The 15,106-nt window shown below is 35.1% G+C and overlaps 2 protein-coding genes across 2 annotated transcripts; both read left to right on the plus strand.

Moving 5' to 3' along the window:
- Nucleotides 1-564: 564 nt before the first annotated feature.
- LOC145570590 (large ribosomal subunit protein uL1) lies at nucleotides 565-2,982 on the plus strand. The gene is made up of 6 exons (XM_081629710.1): nucleotides 565-645; nucleotides 753-790; nucleotides 1,425-1,644; nucleotides 1,984-2,149; nucleotides 2,395-2,600; nucleotides 2,751-2,982. Exons 2-6 carry the CDS (start codon nucleotides 786-788, stop codon nucleotides 2,802-2,804), a joined length of 651 nt encoding a protein of 216 aa, XP_081485836.1. The 5' UTR covers nucleotides 565-645; nucleotides 753-785; the 3' UTR covers nucleotides 2,805-2,982.
- A 9,107-nt stretch (nucleotides 2,983-12,089) lies between these two features.
- Nucleotides 12,090-13,067, plus strand: LOC145571281 (uncharacterized). Its single transcript, XM_081630344.1, has one exon. The coding sequence runs from the start codon at nucleotides 12,090-12,092 to the stop codon at nucleotides 13,065-13,067; it is 978 nt and encodes a 325-aa protein (XP_081486470.1).
- Nucleotides 13,068-15,106: the final 2,039 nt, after the last annotated feature.

Here is a 15,106-nt window from a genome sequence, read left to right on the forward strand (position 1 = left end):
TAATTAAAAGGTCACAAAATCTTGTGTAACTATTTTACATAAATAAAACATGAAATAAAAAGGAATACAATTATTATAAGAATACTATTTAAGATTACGAATAATATATTATTATAGTTGTATTATACAAATATTTCGTAAATAAAATATTAAGGGAGGGGTAGTTTTGGAGGGAATGATAGTTGTATTATACAAATATTCTAAAAACAAAAGATTTTTGCTAAAAAAAAGAGGAGGGTTTTGGAGAATTGGAGGGAAAAAACAGCACCAGAAATTGACACGTGCTATTCCTGGTGTTTGTTTTAGTATTATGTTATTATGATTACAAGCAATGATCCGGGACATCATCCAAGCCAAAAACTAGTTTTCTTCTGAAATATCGATTTTGGGTCATATTTCCATGACCAATATTGGGCTCATCCCAGCCCAACCCAACCCGAAACTATGCCCCAAACGGGCCAACAGTTTTTCATAGGCCCATTCGGCCTGGTCCATAATCACTTCTACTCAATCTATGGTTTAGTAGTCCAAAGAAAAGGCCCAGTCCATTAAGCAATTAAAAACCTTATTCATTCACTCATTCTTCTCTACTATTTGCTGAAATTGCAGGCAGCAGCCTAAACATAAACCCTAGCAATTTCTCTGGTACTCTCTCTTTCTCTCCTCATCTCCCTTATTCCACCGACATATGCTGAATTAATTTATAAATCTTGTTTAACTTTGGTTTATTATCTTTGTGTTATTGTTATCAGGTTCTCAAATTTGGCCCCTTTTAAGCTTTAATCATGAGGTAATTCTTATCTTCTGCATTTCTGATTTCTGTGATTTTCAATTTATTTCTTTGCTAGGGGGTTTTTAATCTGATTTTAATTCGTGGGTATTATATATTTTGAATAATAACTTGATTTTATGGGATTTTTCACGTTGTTTGAATTTGGAAATGGGGTTTGATTTTTTTTTCAATAAAGTTGTTGATTAATGCTGCTAGATGTTTATTGATATAAAATTGAAAAATTGAAGCGGGTATTGTTTGTTGGGCTTAAAAATTGATATGTGAATCGATATGAAGGTGTTTTTGGGTTTCTAGGAAATATTATTCGCTATGCTATATGAATTTGATTGTAAGACCTGGATTTGCAATGTGGTAAGGCTTGAACTTGGTTGTTAATCTAGTGTTCTTGGTAGAAATAGATTGAGCTAGTTATCCCCTTACTTTCAATCTTGTCAACATCTTAGTTTAATTGAAATATTGAATGGTTGAATGTAGCGAGGTTTGATATCGGAATCCAATGTGCTTTATTGTTTGGAACATAGGTACCGAATTACCGATGTAGTATATAGCATGATAATGTTTATTGGTTGCCACACTCTAGTTCTTAATGCTTTTTGAAAGATTTTATATTATATATTTTTTATTGTTGCAGTAAGCTTCAAAGTGAAGCGGTGAGGGAAGCTATATCTGGTATTGCAAATGATGCCAAGGAGAAGAATCGCAAGTTCACTGAGACAGTTGAGCTCCAGATTGGGCTGAAGAATTATGACCCACAAAAGGATAAGCGTTTCAGTGGCTCCGTTAAGTTGCCACACATCCCTCGTCCCAAGATGAAGGTTTGCATGCTTGGAGATGCACAGCACGTGGAAGAGGTATATAATCTGTTCTTGTAGATTTCGCCTTGGTCATCAAAGCAAATTATTATATAATCAAGACTTTGTGTGAGAAATTTTAACAATTGCTGGTATGCTTGCTATTCGTCAGCCCTGATATATTTGTACCACGGACATGTCTCAATAAGTTGCATATGGATTATAATTATTACATGGTTTTGAAGTTCTTGATTTGTGTAGCCGTGTAAGTTGTTGATTAACCTAGATAATATGATATGCTTGTTGACGCCATTATTGCTGTACAAAGTTACAACTTTTATGCCTGGTTGCTGTTTTTTCTTTTTTCCCAGCAATAATGTAAGTTTGTTGTGATTGCAGGCTGAGAGGATAGGTTTGGAATGGATGGATGTTGAAGCGTTGAAGAAGCTCAACAAGAACAAGAAATTGGTTAAGAAGCTTGCAAAGAAGTACCATGCTTTCCTTGCTTCTGAAGCAGTGATTAAGCAGATTCCGCGTTTGCTTGGTCCCGGTCTTAACAAGGCTGGTAAGTCTATACAATGATCTTAATATTGATGTATGCTTGTAGGATCATATGTTGACTTGTTGACTTAGAAGTGCTTTATGTTTGATCTGCTCTCCTAATTAACTAGCCAAGTAGCTACAGGCTGCCTTCATATGTGGCATGTGCATTCTTTTAGATCCTGATGATCACGTGTGCCTTTAGCATTAGCAATACTATCAAACGCTTAGTTCTTTTACTAATGGATATCATTTGGGTTGCCTGTCCAGGTAAATTCCCTACACTTGTCACCCACCAGGAACCCTTGGAGAACAAAGTGAACGAGATCAAGGCAACCGTAAAGTTTCAACTTAAGAAAGTTCTCTGCATGGGAGTTGCTGTCGGTAACCTTAGTATGGAAGAGAAGCAGATTTTCCAAAATGTTCAAATGAGTGTCAACTTTCTTGTTTCATTGCTGAAGAAGAATTGGCAAAATGTGAGTCTTTTTTTCCTATGTTTTGGTGAAACTGTGGTATTTGGTAATTTGTTGTTCATCTTCTCTGCTGTATAACAATTGCATTGCAGTGAAAGAAGTTGTTTGCATCCTATTCTGAGTGATTTACTGGTATTGTTTATGTCTTGGCAGGTCCGGTGCCTATACTTAAAGAGTACCATGGGCAAGCCATACCGCATCTTCTAAAACAGCCCCTTTTACCGTTGTTGGTTGAATGGCGTAGGAGTTGGAAGTTTTGTTTATTGCCTTTTTGTTATTTTCTTCATTGTTCATTTAAACCTTGTGCCTTATGTGAGTTGATATGTTATTCCTCAGGAAGAATTTTGGAGATACATGTTTATTGTATTGTTAGTCTCTTTACACATCTATGTTTGCAAGAAATATATATGTCTTTAGTCTTGGATGGCTATATTGGATCAGTATTTCAGTAGTTGGAGGATCCAATAATGAATACTTCAAGCAGTAAGCTCCTCCGAAGTCGGGCAATAGTTTATGGTGAAATTTTGCTCAAGTATTGTTTAGTTGGGATTTGGGAATACTAAAGATAATTTCTAAGTGTAGGATCCTGTTAATTAGGTCATATCCTTTGGTAATCTGGGTACACCTAGCTGCTGGGTATTATTTGTAGCAGGATTGAAATATGGGTTTAGCAAGATTTTACAGGAACTCTTAAAATGGAATTACGTAACTAACAGATTGATGTAGCAGTCTAGCACGATGCAACTTTAATGGTTACTTTGTTCACTTTAGAAAGACGCAAAACCAGTCTCTCGTTATTAATCATGGCTGTGTATTTTTGTACAGCGCGTACTTTCATGTGTCAATTAGAAGTGAGGAGGGAGTGACTACTGTTACATAGATGCAGGCCAATGGTTGATTCAGGGGCTAATGTGATTGTGGAGATTTGTTCGGTTCAGATTTCTATAGGATTTTGGCTCTCTATGATTTCATGTTTTATTGGAGTTGTATTTTTATTGTTGAGTTTTTGCTCCGAGCAGTAAGCTATCTGAGTAACTTTAGGGGCAGTGAGACTTGGATCTCAGGAATATAATTATAGATTTAGGGCAACTAACACTCCCTTATACTATGATTGAAATACTGGCATAATGTATACTTCCTCCGTTTTTTTATTATTGCACCATAAGGGTTTGACACAAATTTTTTGGTAGTGGAAAAAAGGATGAGGGAGAAAGGTAGAAATACCAAGTTGCCCATGTGATTGTATGCACAAAATAAAAAGTAAGGGTTGAAAAGCAAGGGTATATTAAGTATTTATAGTGTGAACACAAAAATTTCTTTTCCTAAAATGGATATGGTACAATAAATGTGAAACTTCCTTAAAAAGCAAGTGGTGCAATATTAAAAAAACGGAGGAAGTATAGTTTTATACAAGTAATTATAATTTGTTGATATAATTTGTAAATAAGATTAAGATGTTTACATTTTCAAAAAGGTAAAGTATTGTATAGGATGGACTCACGTGAGTCCGGTCATACAAACAGAAAAGAAAAAAAAAATCTCAGATATTAGATTATAAGTGTCAGATATTTGGTTTTAATTGTCAGAAATTAGATTATAATAGTCAAATATTAGATTATAATTATCAGATATTAGATTGTAATTGTCAGAAATTAGATTATAATTATAAGATATTAGATTAAAAGTGTCAGACATTAGATTATAATAGTTGTGGACCCCTTTGACATCTCAGTTAAATTTTTCGTCAAAATTTGAAATAGGGGTGGTGCAATCAAGAATTTTGGTACTTAAAAGGTGGTTTAGTAAATAAAAAAACATAAAAGGTGGTTTTTTCAAAAAAATTGGACCAAAAAGGTAATTTATACCAATTTTGCCGTATATATATACAAAAATGCCATCACATTAACAAAACATCGTTTATTTGATAGACAAACTTGTATTTGCCGATTTAAACACCGTATCAATTGGTTTTGGCTAAAGACTAAAGGTTGTGAGTCGTTGCGACTTGTGAGGCGATCTCGTTCTCACGTCAAAATCAAACTTTAATTTACTCAATATACGTCTTACTGTAATTATTCTATTTAACCCAAAACTCCAAAAGCTTTCACGAAAACCGGTCAATTAAGACAATTTTAGGCCCTGTTCTTTTGAGCTTTTGGACAGGGCAGAGCAGAGCAGAGCAGGGGTCAGCAGAGCAGAGCAGATTAAATTTCAGCAGAGCAGAGCAGAGCAGATTTCAGGATAGCAGAACAGAGCAGAGCAGAGCAGAGCAAAGCCGAGTAGAGCAGATTTCAACATTATTATTAATACTATTATTAATGTTATTATTATTAATGTTGTTGTTGTTGTTATTATTATTATTATTATTACTATTATTACTATTATTATTATTATTAATACTATTATTAATGTTATTATTATTAATGTTGTTATTATTATTACTATTATTATTACTATTATTATTATTATTATTATTATTATCTCAAAAATAAAAGTCAGAAATAAATTATTAATGGGAAGCCAAGATACAATCTGAGCCCCCACTCCTCTATCTACAATAAAGTCATACTATTATTAATGTTATTATTATTAATGTTGTTGTTATTATTATTACTATTACTATTACTATTACTATTACTATTACTATTACTAAGTGCATATACCATTAATTAGGTGAGTGAAAACATAAATATATGTATACCATATTTAACATATGTTAATAGTAGAAAGATAAAAGACAGCGGTTTACTTATATTTATTTCACAAAAACTTTAAAATAAAATGATTTAATGAGTAATAATGATTTTACTTATAAATTTGTCTTAATCATGTATTTATACCCTAAATATAATAATGATATACAAAGTAATACTTGAAAACAACCTCTTTTTTTTAATTCTTAAATTGTATGGAAAGATTTAAAAAATAATTCAACTCAATGAACTAACAATCAATACCCACATACATATAATGTTTCTACACATTGTGATTCTAATATCAAATGTTTATAAAAGAAATTATTATCAATTGTTATTATTATTTATTTTTTTTGAAAGAATTCTTATAATTATTAGAAATTATCAATTAATAATATTATTAAATATTAATTCTTAATAGTTTGAATTATTAAATATTAATAATGGTAACTATTATTATTAATTATTATTATGATTAATAAATATTAATTATCATTAATATTAATAATTATTAAAATTATTTTATTAATAATTATTATAATTATTCAAAATAATAAATTATTATCATCAATACAATATTAATTATTATTATTATTGAATATTAATTATCATTATTGTTATTATTAATTATTATTTGAAAATAGAGTAGAGCAGAGCAGATTTCTTTTGAGCATAGCAGAGCAGAGCAGATTTGATTTAAGCAGAACAGAGCAGGGCTCAGCAGAGCAAAGCAGACCAGAGCAAAGCAGAGCAGAGCAGCTCTAAAGAACGGGGCCTTAGTGTGATTGAGGGTTATTGTCTTTAAAAACCGTCTTTGTAAAAAGTTTGATAATTTTAGATTTATGTTAGTGGAAAGATTCTTCTTACAACACGTAGTCACATATAATAATATACTACCTCCGTTTCTTATTATGTGCAATAAAGGAATATTTTATGTCTTATAAATAATAATTTTTTTATTATACATAATAAAAAATGGAGGTAGTATTTATTACTTTTGGAGATGATACTCTCTTTGTATTTTTGTAAGTATAACATTTTAAATTTTAGCATTATTCACCTATTTCACTTTGATTAATGTTAGTGATTTATATATAATAAAAATATTAATTTTATGGGTACTTATTAGAGTTGTTCAATGAATAATAGTTTATTAATTAATATTCAAATGTTATAGTGTTCACTTATAAATACTTAATTAAAGATATTATTATTGTTCAAAGTTTTGATTGACAGCATGTTCAAGTACTCAAGTAGTGAAGGACATTTTACCATTATTATTCATGCTATTATAAATCTGATCTATCTCCATTACCTCATTTAGTCATTTTCATTACAAGCGTTTATTACTCCCTCTGTCCCTTAATACAAAGCCTCTTTCTAGCATTTATTACTCACATAATAAAGAGAAAGAAACTTTTAATTTAGGGACGGAAGGAGTACCATTTATTATCATTAGAGAGGAATTATTGCATGTTTGGTGATGGGATTCCATGGTAAATAATCTATGTAAGGAAAATGATAAACATAGCCTTAAGGGCTATGTATAAGAAGCTAAAAAGGAAAATATTGAAAAAAATTAACATTAATTACACCGAATTGCGCGTGATTTTGTCATGAATTCCCAACTTAATTCCATTTTAGGAAGTATATTTAATGCTTATATATAGCTCTAAGGGCTACATATAATATATAAGATACTTTCCTATCTTAACATCCCCCCTCAAGCTGGAGCATGAAGATATTTTCTAAAATATTATCATATAAGATACTTTCCTATCTACCTAACAAGATAAATATACTCAATATCACAATCTTCCTAAAATATTATCATATAAGATACTTTCCTATCTTAACATCCCCCCTCAAGCTGGAGCATGAAGATCTTGAATGAATGCCCAACTTGCCAAGCAAATACTCAAATTGAGCCTTCCCCAAAGCTTTCGTAAAAATGTCAACTAGTTTCACCTTCGTAGGTACATACGAAGGTGAAATCAATCCTTCTGTTATCGCATCTCGCACAAAATGCATGTCCGCCTCAATATGCTTTGTTCTCTCATGAAACACTGGATTTTGAGCAATGTGCAGTGCTGACTGACTATCACAATACAAGTTCATACCCTATAGATGGCGCACACCCAAATCACCAAGTACTCGTTTTAACCAATTCAGTTCACAAGTCACCGTAGCCATCGACCTATAATATTCTGTCTCCGTCAAAGAAAGGGAAACCATAGGCTGTTTCTTGGTTTTCCAAGACACGGGGGAAAAACCAAGCAACACAAACCAACCTGTCAATGACCGCCTCGTCTAAGGGCAACTAGCCCAATCAGAATCACACCAATCTTCAATTTGCAACTCACTGTATGAATGAAGAAGTATTCCTTGACCCGGGTTCTTCTTCAAGTATCGAACCACCCGAAGTGCGGCCTCCCAATGGGCTTCTCTCGGACTCTGCATAAACTGGGACAGTATATGAACAAGATATACAAGATCCGGTCTAGTCACAGACAAGTATATTAGGCGTCCAACAAGTCGCCTATATTTCTCCACATCCTCCAACTCAGACCTTCTGCTAGGGCCAATTTATGATTTTGTTCCATCGGAAAATCTGCAGGTTTCGCACCTAATAACCCAGTTTTAGAAATAATATCAAGAGAATATTTCTGTTGACATATATAAAATCCCTGCTTGCTTGTTTTGAGCAACCTCAAGTCCGAGGAAGTATTTCAATACTCCTAAATCTTTCATCTTAAAGCAATCTCCTAAATATGCCTTAAACTTTGACAATGCAATTTTATCATTCCCTGCAATGATCACATCATCAACATAGATCAACACATTCAATTATAATTTTTCTTTGGTCAAAGTGAACAAAGAATAATCTGTATAGGAATATTTAAACCATATTTCTTCAAAGCTGTCGTCAATTTAGCAAACCAACATCTAGGAGCTTGCTTTAAACCATACAATGACTTCTTCATCCTGCACACATAATCAGAGTTATCTTTATTGAATCCAGGAGGAATTTTCATATAGATTTCTTCTTCAAGGTCTCTATGCAAAAATGCATTATGAACATCCATCTGATGCACTTTCTAGTTTTTCACGGCCGCCACTGCAAGAAAAGTCCGAACTGTATTCATTTTAGCTACTGGAGCAAACGTCTCATTGTAATCTAAACCTTCAACTTGATGATTTCTCAAGATTACCAATCTCGCCTTCAGTCTTAGCAAATTACCATGTTCATCTCGCTTCTCCGTATACACCCATTTGCTTCCAAGAGTTTTCTTCCCTGGCCGAAGCTTCTCAAGTACCCCCGTGCCTTGCTCTTCTAAAGCTCTAATCTCTGCGGCCATTTTAACAAAATAATCTCGCAAGGAATTAAACTCCGTTCCATTATCACTTCTAACAATTTTAATTACTTGATCAAATTGACGTTTAATCATAGCAAAAAAATTTAAGAACATATTTTCAACTTCAGTTTTATTTTTCAATAAATAAATCCAAACTCCTCCAGAGTAATCATCAACTATTGTTAAAAAATAATGTGCTCCACAAGATGAAGGTATTTTATATGACCCCCACAAATCTATACGAACAAGGTCAAATATACGACTTGCTTTATTTTCACTAATTGGAAAGCTACATCTAGATTGTTTAGCACGAGGACAAACATCACATGCTTTATTACTATGTCTCCTAGAAGAACCATGTTTAATTCATGCCATTTAGAGTAGTTGAATCATGTTTAAATCTTTATAGGGTTGAATCTTTTTTAATTCATGCAACTACTATATTTCATTATTTCAATTCACTAATGCTATGTCTCTTCATCCTTAGCTTTAATCTTCTAGAAAGTGTTTTTTTTAGATATAATTTTATCCCTAATTAAGTATAACATTTTATAGACTTTGAATAACATGTGAATAACATTGGCCAAAATTCTAGTTATGCTCAAAAAATATGGAAAGCAAACTCTTGCAAGTTTGCAACTTGATTAATATGGAATTTTGTAACTACTCCTTTTGACTATCCCCTTATGCTAGTACTAATAAGTTTAAACTTTTGAAAATTTCATACATTAGAATATATATTTTAAAATTAAACTTTGAAAAGGTTAAATAATTCTTGGTATAAAATTTTCCTTGTCATAAATAAATTTATAATTGAAGTTAATGAGTTAAACAAACCATTTAAAAGTTGAACATACATAATATTTCTTAACTTTTACTCTAACTAAGGTGGCCAAGCAATATGTTTCTCAAAAAAAAAAAAAAAATGGCGGCTAAATAATATTTGAAAACTTCTTTCGGTTTGACCTTTTTGTATCACAACTTTAGTTGTTGTATAAATGTGCACACATTATAGTTCAAAAAAAGAGACAATCAACATGAATGAAGACGTATAAATAATTAAACATTTAAAGAGCATAATTATTCAAATATTATTTATAACTTGTAAAAGTTTATGTCAAGCTTTTTAAAAGGTAGAAAAATACACTTAACTTACACTCCAACTTATAAAACAAATATTGGGTGAAGGAGGACACGACAATATTTATTCATCTTAATGTATTTTTTTTTTAAAATTTTTTTTAAAGTTCCTATTCTTATGCATTATATACACTATAAAATATACAAGAATAAAAACAAATTAAAATATCCCAAAATTAAGACGATTGTTTAGAAAATATAAAATTTTGTTCCAATGTATTACTACCTCCGTTTTTTTAGTTGATACGTTTTGATTTAGCACTATTCTCATACTATTCTTTGACCGTATTTTGTGATTTATACGTAATATAAAATATAGTCATATGAGGTCTTGTTAAATTCGTCACGATATATATTTTCTAAATATCAATTTTTTATAATTTTTGCTTATCGGTAACTAAAGATATTAACGTTTGAATATGTGCATTGCCAAACGTGACTAAAGAAATGTGTCAACTAAAAAAAAACTTAGGTAATATCTGTTAATATTTACGCTAATACTAACAAACAAATCAATATTTCAAACAATTATTATAATAAGGAAACTAGCTTATATAGGTCCCAGACATTTTTTTTTTTTTTTTTTTTAATTATGCAAGCGATATATACGAAGGATTGTCGAGAAGTGCACAATTATCTTATCTTACTTATTCTATGACGCATAAAATAATTATTTAATTATATAAAAAGATAAGTTAATAATAGAAGTTGATAGCAATGTATACATTATTGTTTATAATGGCATGTAATTAATATATAAACTAAAGGTTTACATCAGGAACAACGTACAAGTCTTTGTATTGCATTTGCATAGGGTAAAAATTTCATTGGTGGTGTTTCTTAACGTGGGCAAAACAAAAAAGTGAAAAACAAAACAATTGCAAGTCCCGGCTTTATTCAGATTTTTTTCCATAAAATATTACGGTGTACAAGTACACCGTAATAATAATAAACATCTTATCTTAGCATAATGGGGCCTAACTGTATGGGGAGATACTGAAACCGGGCCGATAATGTGTGAAAGGCCGATATCTTAAGCGAGTTCGGTTTCTCAGCAACTCTCAGACATACCAGCATTTGCAAAAGACAGACATATTGGCTTGTCAGCAATCGACACGTGTCATCAGCAATTTGACACTTGGCGCAAGGTGGTCTGCATGCCATACAACCACCTGTCATTTGAAAAGGCTATAAATAATCAGGTTTAACCTCATAATAAAGGGGGCATTTATTACTCTCTCTTTCTCTACTTTCTCTCTCTTCATTACTTCTCATCTTCTTCTTAAACACCTTCTGACTTTATCATCGGAGTGGTTATCCCCGGATCACCCCGGGGTTAGCTAATCTCTGCTCATTGTGTAGGTTCTCAGCTTGTCGATAGGAGTATCACGGATCTCGGGCTCGGGCTCTCGGGTTGATTAGACCCTGACAGAAACAATTTGGCGCTAGAAGGAGGGGGTTGTGATCACTTCTATCGCCTAAGAACCTCATACACAAAAATAACAAGACAAACAGTAATGGCTGGAAACCAGGAAACACATGCGATTAGTAGGATAGTAAATCGGGTTATAACGGCAAGGAATGAAACAACACAACCCGAAATTGAAATAGAGGATGAAACTCATACTTTGGAGGATAACCAGTTCCATATGCCGATAACACCGGAAAGGTGGGCCGAGGCAGTTGTAGACCCTATGGCTGACTTTACACCGAAAGATTTGGAGATTGCAGCTAGGGTAATGAGTGCAATGAGTAAGAAAAGGAAGGAGGTAGAAACAACTCAAGCTGGCGGAGGGGTGCAGGTTACTAATCTTGGTGGGCAGTTTAATCAGCCAATAAGCTCACCAAGGCACCACCGAGAGGAGTTGCCGGTAAGGACACACACAACTCCGCGTGACGCAGGTCAATCCTCAAGTCGTGTCGTTAGCACAAGAACTCAGCGGCAACGAAGTTCCCAAGTTGAAGGGCAAGTGGTACGAACATTGGTTCAGTTAAGGGCATCGCCGTTTGCACAAAGTATCTTGGATCAGCCAATGGAGAAAATTAAAATGCCGACTTGTAGGTATGATGGAAGAGGGGATCCAAGCAGGTACATAACGTCCTATGAGGGACATATGATCTTGTACACCAACTCGGATGCCGTTTGGTGTAAAGTTTTCCCGACAACTTTAACTGGAGCTACAGCAAATTGGTTTAATAACCTGGGAAATGGTACGGTTGATAACTTTGAGAAGCTGACAGAAATGTTTGTGGGATAGTATATCAGTAATAGTGTTCGGCAGAGAACTTCGGGAGAGTTGATGGCGGTAGAACAAAGGCCGGATGAGTCTTTGAGGGATTACATCAGGCGGTTTAACAATGAAGCGAATACAATCCCAAAGTTGCAGCAGGAAATAGCTGTCATGGCTTTGATGAATGGTTTGAATGACTCTGAGTTTAAACGCTATCTGATAAGGAAGAATTTGCCGACGTTAGCAGTGGCTTTTAACAAAGCACATGATTACATAAAAAGTGAAGAGTTGATGAAGAAAAGTAGCAGGAATGTGTCTGCCGGTAAGGTTCAATATCAGTCCGAGGCGGCATCTTTCGGAAGTAGAAGGCCGAGAGCCTCGGCCCTAGTAAGGGGAGTTAGAAGTCGGCAGGATGCTAGGGGTACAAAGCCGCCAATGCGATACAGCACATATACGCCCTTGAATACACTGAGAGCTGCAATTTATTCGGTGAACCAGAACAGAGAAGGATGGACAAGGCCGATCCCAATGAAAGCAAGGCCGAGATATGTTAAGAAGCACTGTATGTTTCATAGGGATGTCGGTCACTATACTGAAGAGTGTACACAGCTGAAAGATAATATAGAAGAGCTGATAAGGAAGGGGCATTTGACCCAATATCAGTTGAATACAGGGGGAAATCAACCACAATCTCGGCAGATTGAGAGGCAGCGGATAGAAACAAGTCCTGATAGGCCGCCGGGTGGAGTAGTCCGACAAGGGGATGGAGGTTTGCCACCATTATCAACTGGGAGAAGGGTTGATGTGATAACCAGAGGGCCAGTGCATGGAGGAACGATTAGTGGGGCTAAAAAACACTTATCGGAACACCGACATATAATCAATGCTCTTGATACTGATAGCCGTCCGCGGCCCACCAGCATTCTTGATGTGGTGTTCACGAAGGAAGATGTGAGAGGAATTGTCTTCCCCCATGATGACCCGCTGGTTCTGATAACGAAAATAAACAGGGCTGATATCAAGAGAGTCAAAGAGCAATATCGGTGATGAATAAAAATAAAGTTATCTCATACTATGTCAAAAATAGGCATCCTCCACTTAATAGAAAATCGTTAAGTGGGACGGACAGCTCAAAACCGCTTCCGTGCAGTTCATGCGCTTATAACCTGATCAGTTGCAATCATTAACTCACGAGGTTGCTGGTTCAAAATATAATACCGGCAAAATCAAATCAAGTATATGCCGACTTGAGGCGTAGCTTTGATGATGATCGCCAAGAGGGTACCTAACTGACTATGAATATAGTGCAGTAGGTGGCCAGCGTTATACTCTGAAACAACAACTATATGAGCAGAACAGTAACATTGAGCATGACACTTCATCCTAAAAATATATATATGAATATTTTGCATGTATCTGACTTACAGATACTTGCACTACGGGGGCAACAGACAGTGATAGCGGTGCGATAACAAATGATGCTCGCCGAAAAGTTAAACCGGTGCATGTTAGTTATTTATAACTGCTATTAACAATACGGGCAGCTTAATTGTTAAAAGGCTGATAGCCGCTAAAAGTAGTAGTAGCATTCTGATAAATGGCAAGTTTAAAGGAGAAATTAAGCACAAAATTTTCAATAATTATTTGGCACAGACGCTATCATATAACGACTAAAAAATATGAAAGTAATTTCAGATAAAGATAGCGAATGAAGGATAAATTATAACAACATAATTACAAGAATGGAAGTCGACAGGCATCACCACAAAAAAGGGGTATATGCCGCTAAAACAACATTGTCAAAAACATCATAACACAAAAATATAAAATGTTTCAAAGTTCAAGATCATGGCCGATAAGGCCCTATTACATGAGATTCACAGGAAGATGTCGGTGATGACTGCCCGCCCCTTCAAGCTTGGGGGTTTTAAGCTCAGGAGAGTCTAGAATGCTGGGGTTTGAGGGGTCGTCATCAGCAGTTGGCACAAGGTTGAGAAGATCCTCCTCGGCAAATTCCTGCTGTTCAAAACCGGAAGGAATCGTATGAGCCTCCTCGTTGAAGGCTTTCTCGACCTTAGCCCAATCCTCCTTTTTCCAACCAGCAACCCGAGCAACACACCTTTGGGCAACAGTCCACCCTCTGTCAAAGCGGTTCTGGAGCTTAGTGGCGAATTCAACAGAAGTCAGGTAACGACCTACAGCTCTCTGCCGGATCCCTGGTTTATCAGCTTCCATCTTCTGAATTTTGGCTTCCAGATTGCTTATGGTAGTCTTAGCATCGGAGAGCTCATTTTGCACCACAGGAAGCTGATTAGCAGCAACACTCTTCTCAGCAAGTTGAGAATTTAACTGTTCGACCTTCTCCTCAAGGCTGGTAACAGTACCAACTTTCTCGCGCAGAGATTTTAGCTCTACGTCATCCTTGGCCTTAATCATCTTGATGCCGTCAAGAGCCTTTTCGGCGTTCTTCAGAGCCGTTTCCAAGGATTGTTGCATAGAGGAGCTTTGGTGGTGCTGTTCCTGATAGTACCGATACATCTCTACAAGCTCGGTACCAGACATGACGGCCTGAGGATGACCGTAAAAATATATATATAAGATATATACTATCATCAAATTAAAAAAAAACATATAAATAATAATAACGGTAATGATAAATTTAACATGAGTAAGAAAAATACCTTCATCAGGTCATGCATATGCTGAGCAGCAAGGGGACCGATAGAACCGGCAGGCCTATCCATGGGAGGAGTAAGATTGCGCAAAAGCCGATAACCGAGATTTTCTCCTCGCATAGGGTCGTCAGCAAACAAAGATTCATTCCGGTACACGTCAAGCTCTGGCTGCTAGCGATCCCCTGAATGACCGTCAAGGACGGAAAATCTCTTGATAACTTCATCTGGAAGTCTTCCCTCGGGGCGTTCGATCCATTGATGAGACCGATATACGAGGCCGGGAGCACTCACATCAGGCCCGCCGGCAGCACCAGCCCTAGGCTGTATCTCGGGAATGTCGGCTGTGAAGGGGCGTGTTGGAGAAGGAGATACAGGTATGTGAGTGATATCATGAATTATTACCCCCTCAGC

Source organism: Chenopodium album, chromosome 12 (assembly GCF_948465745.1).
Source record: "Chenopodium album chromosome 12, dcCheAlbu1.1, whole genome shotgun sequence".
NCBI lineage: Eukaryota > Viridiplantae > Streptophyta > Magnoliopsida > Caryophyllales > Amaranthaceae > Chenopodium > Chenopodium album.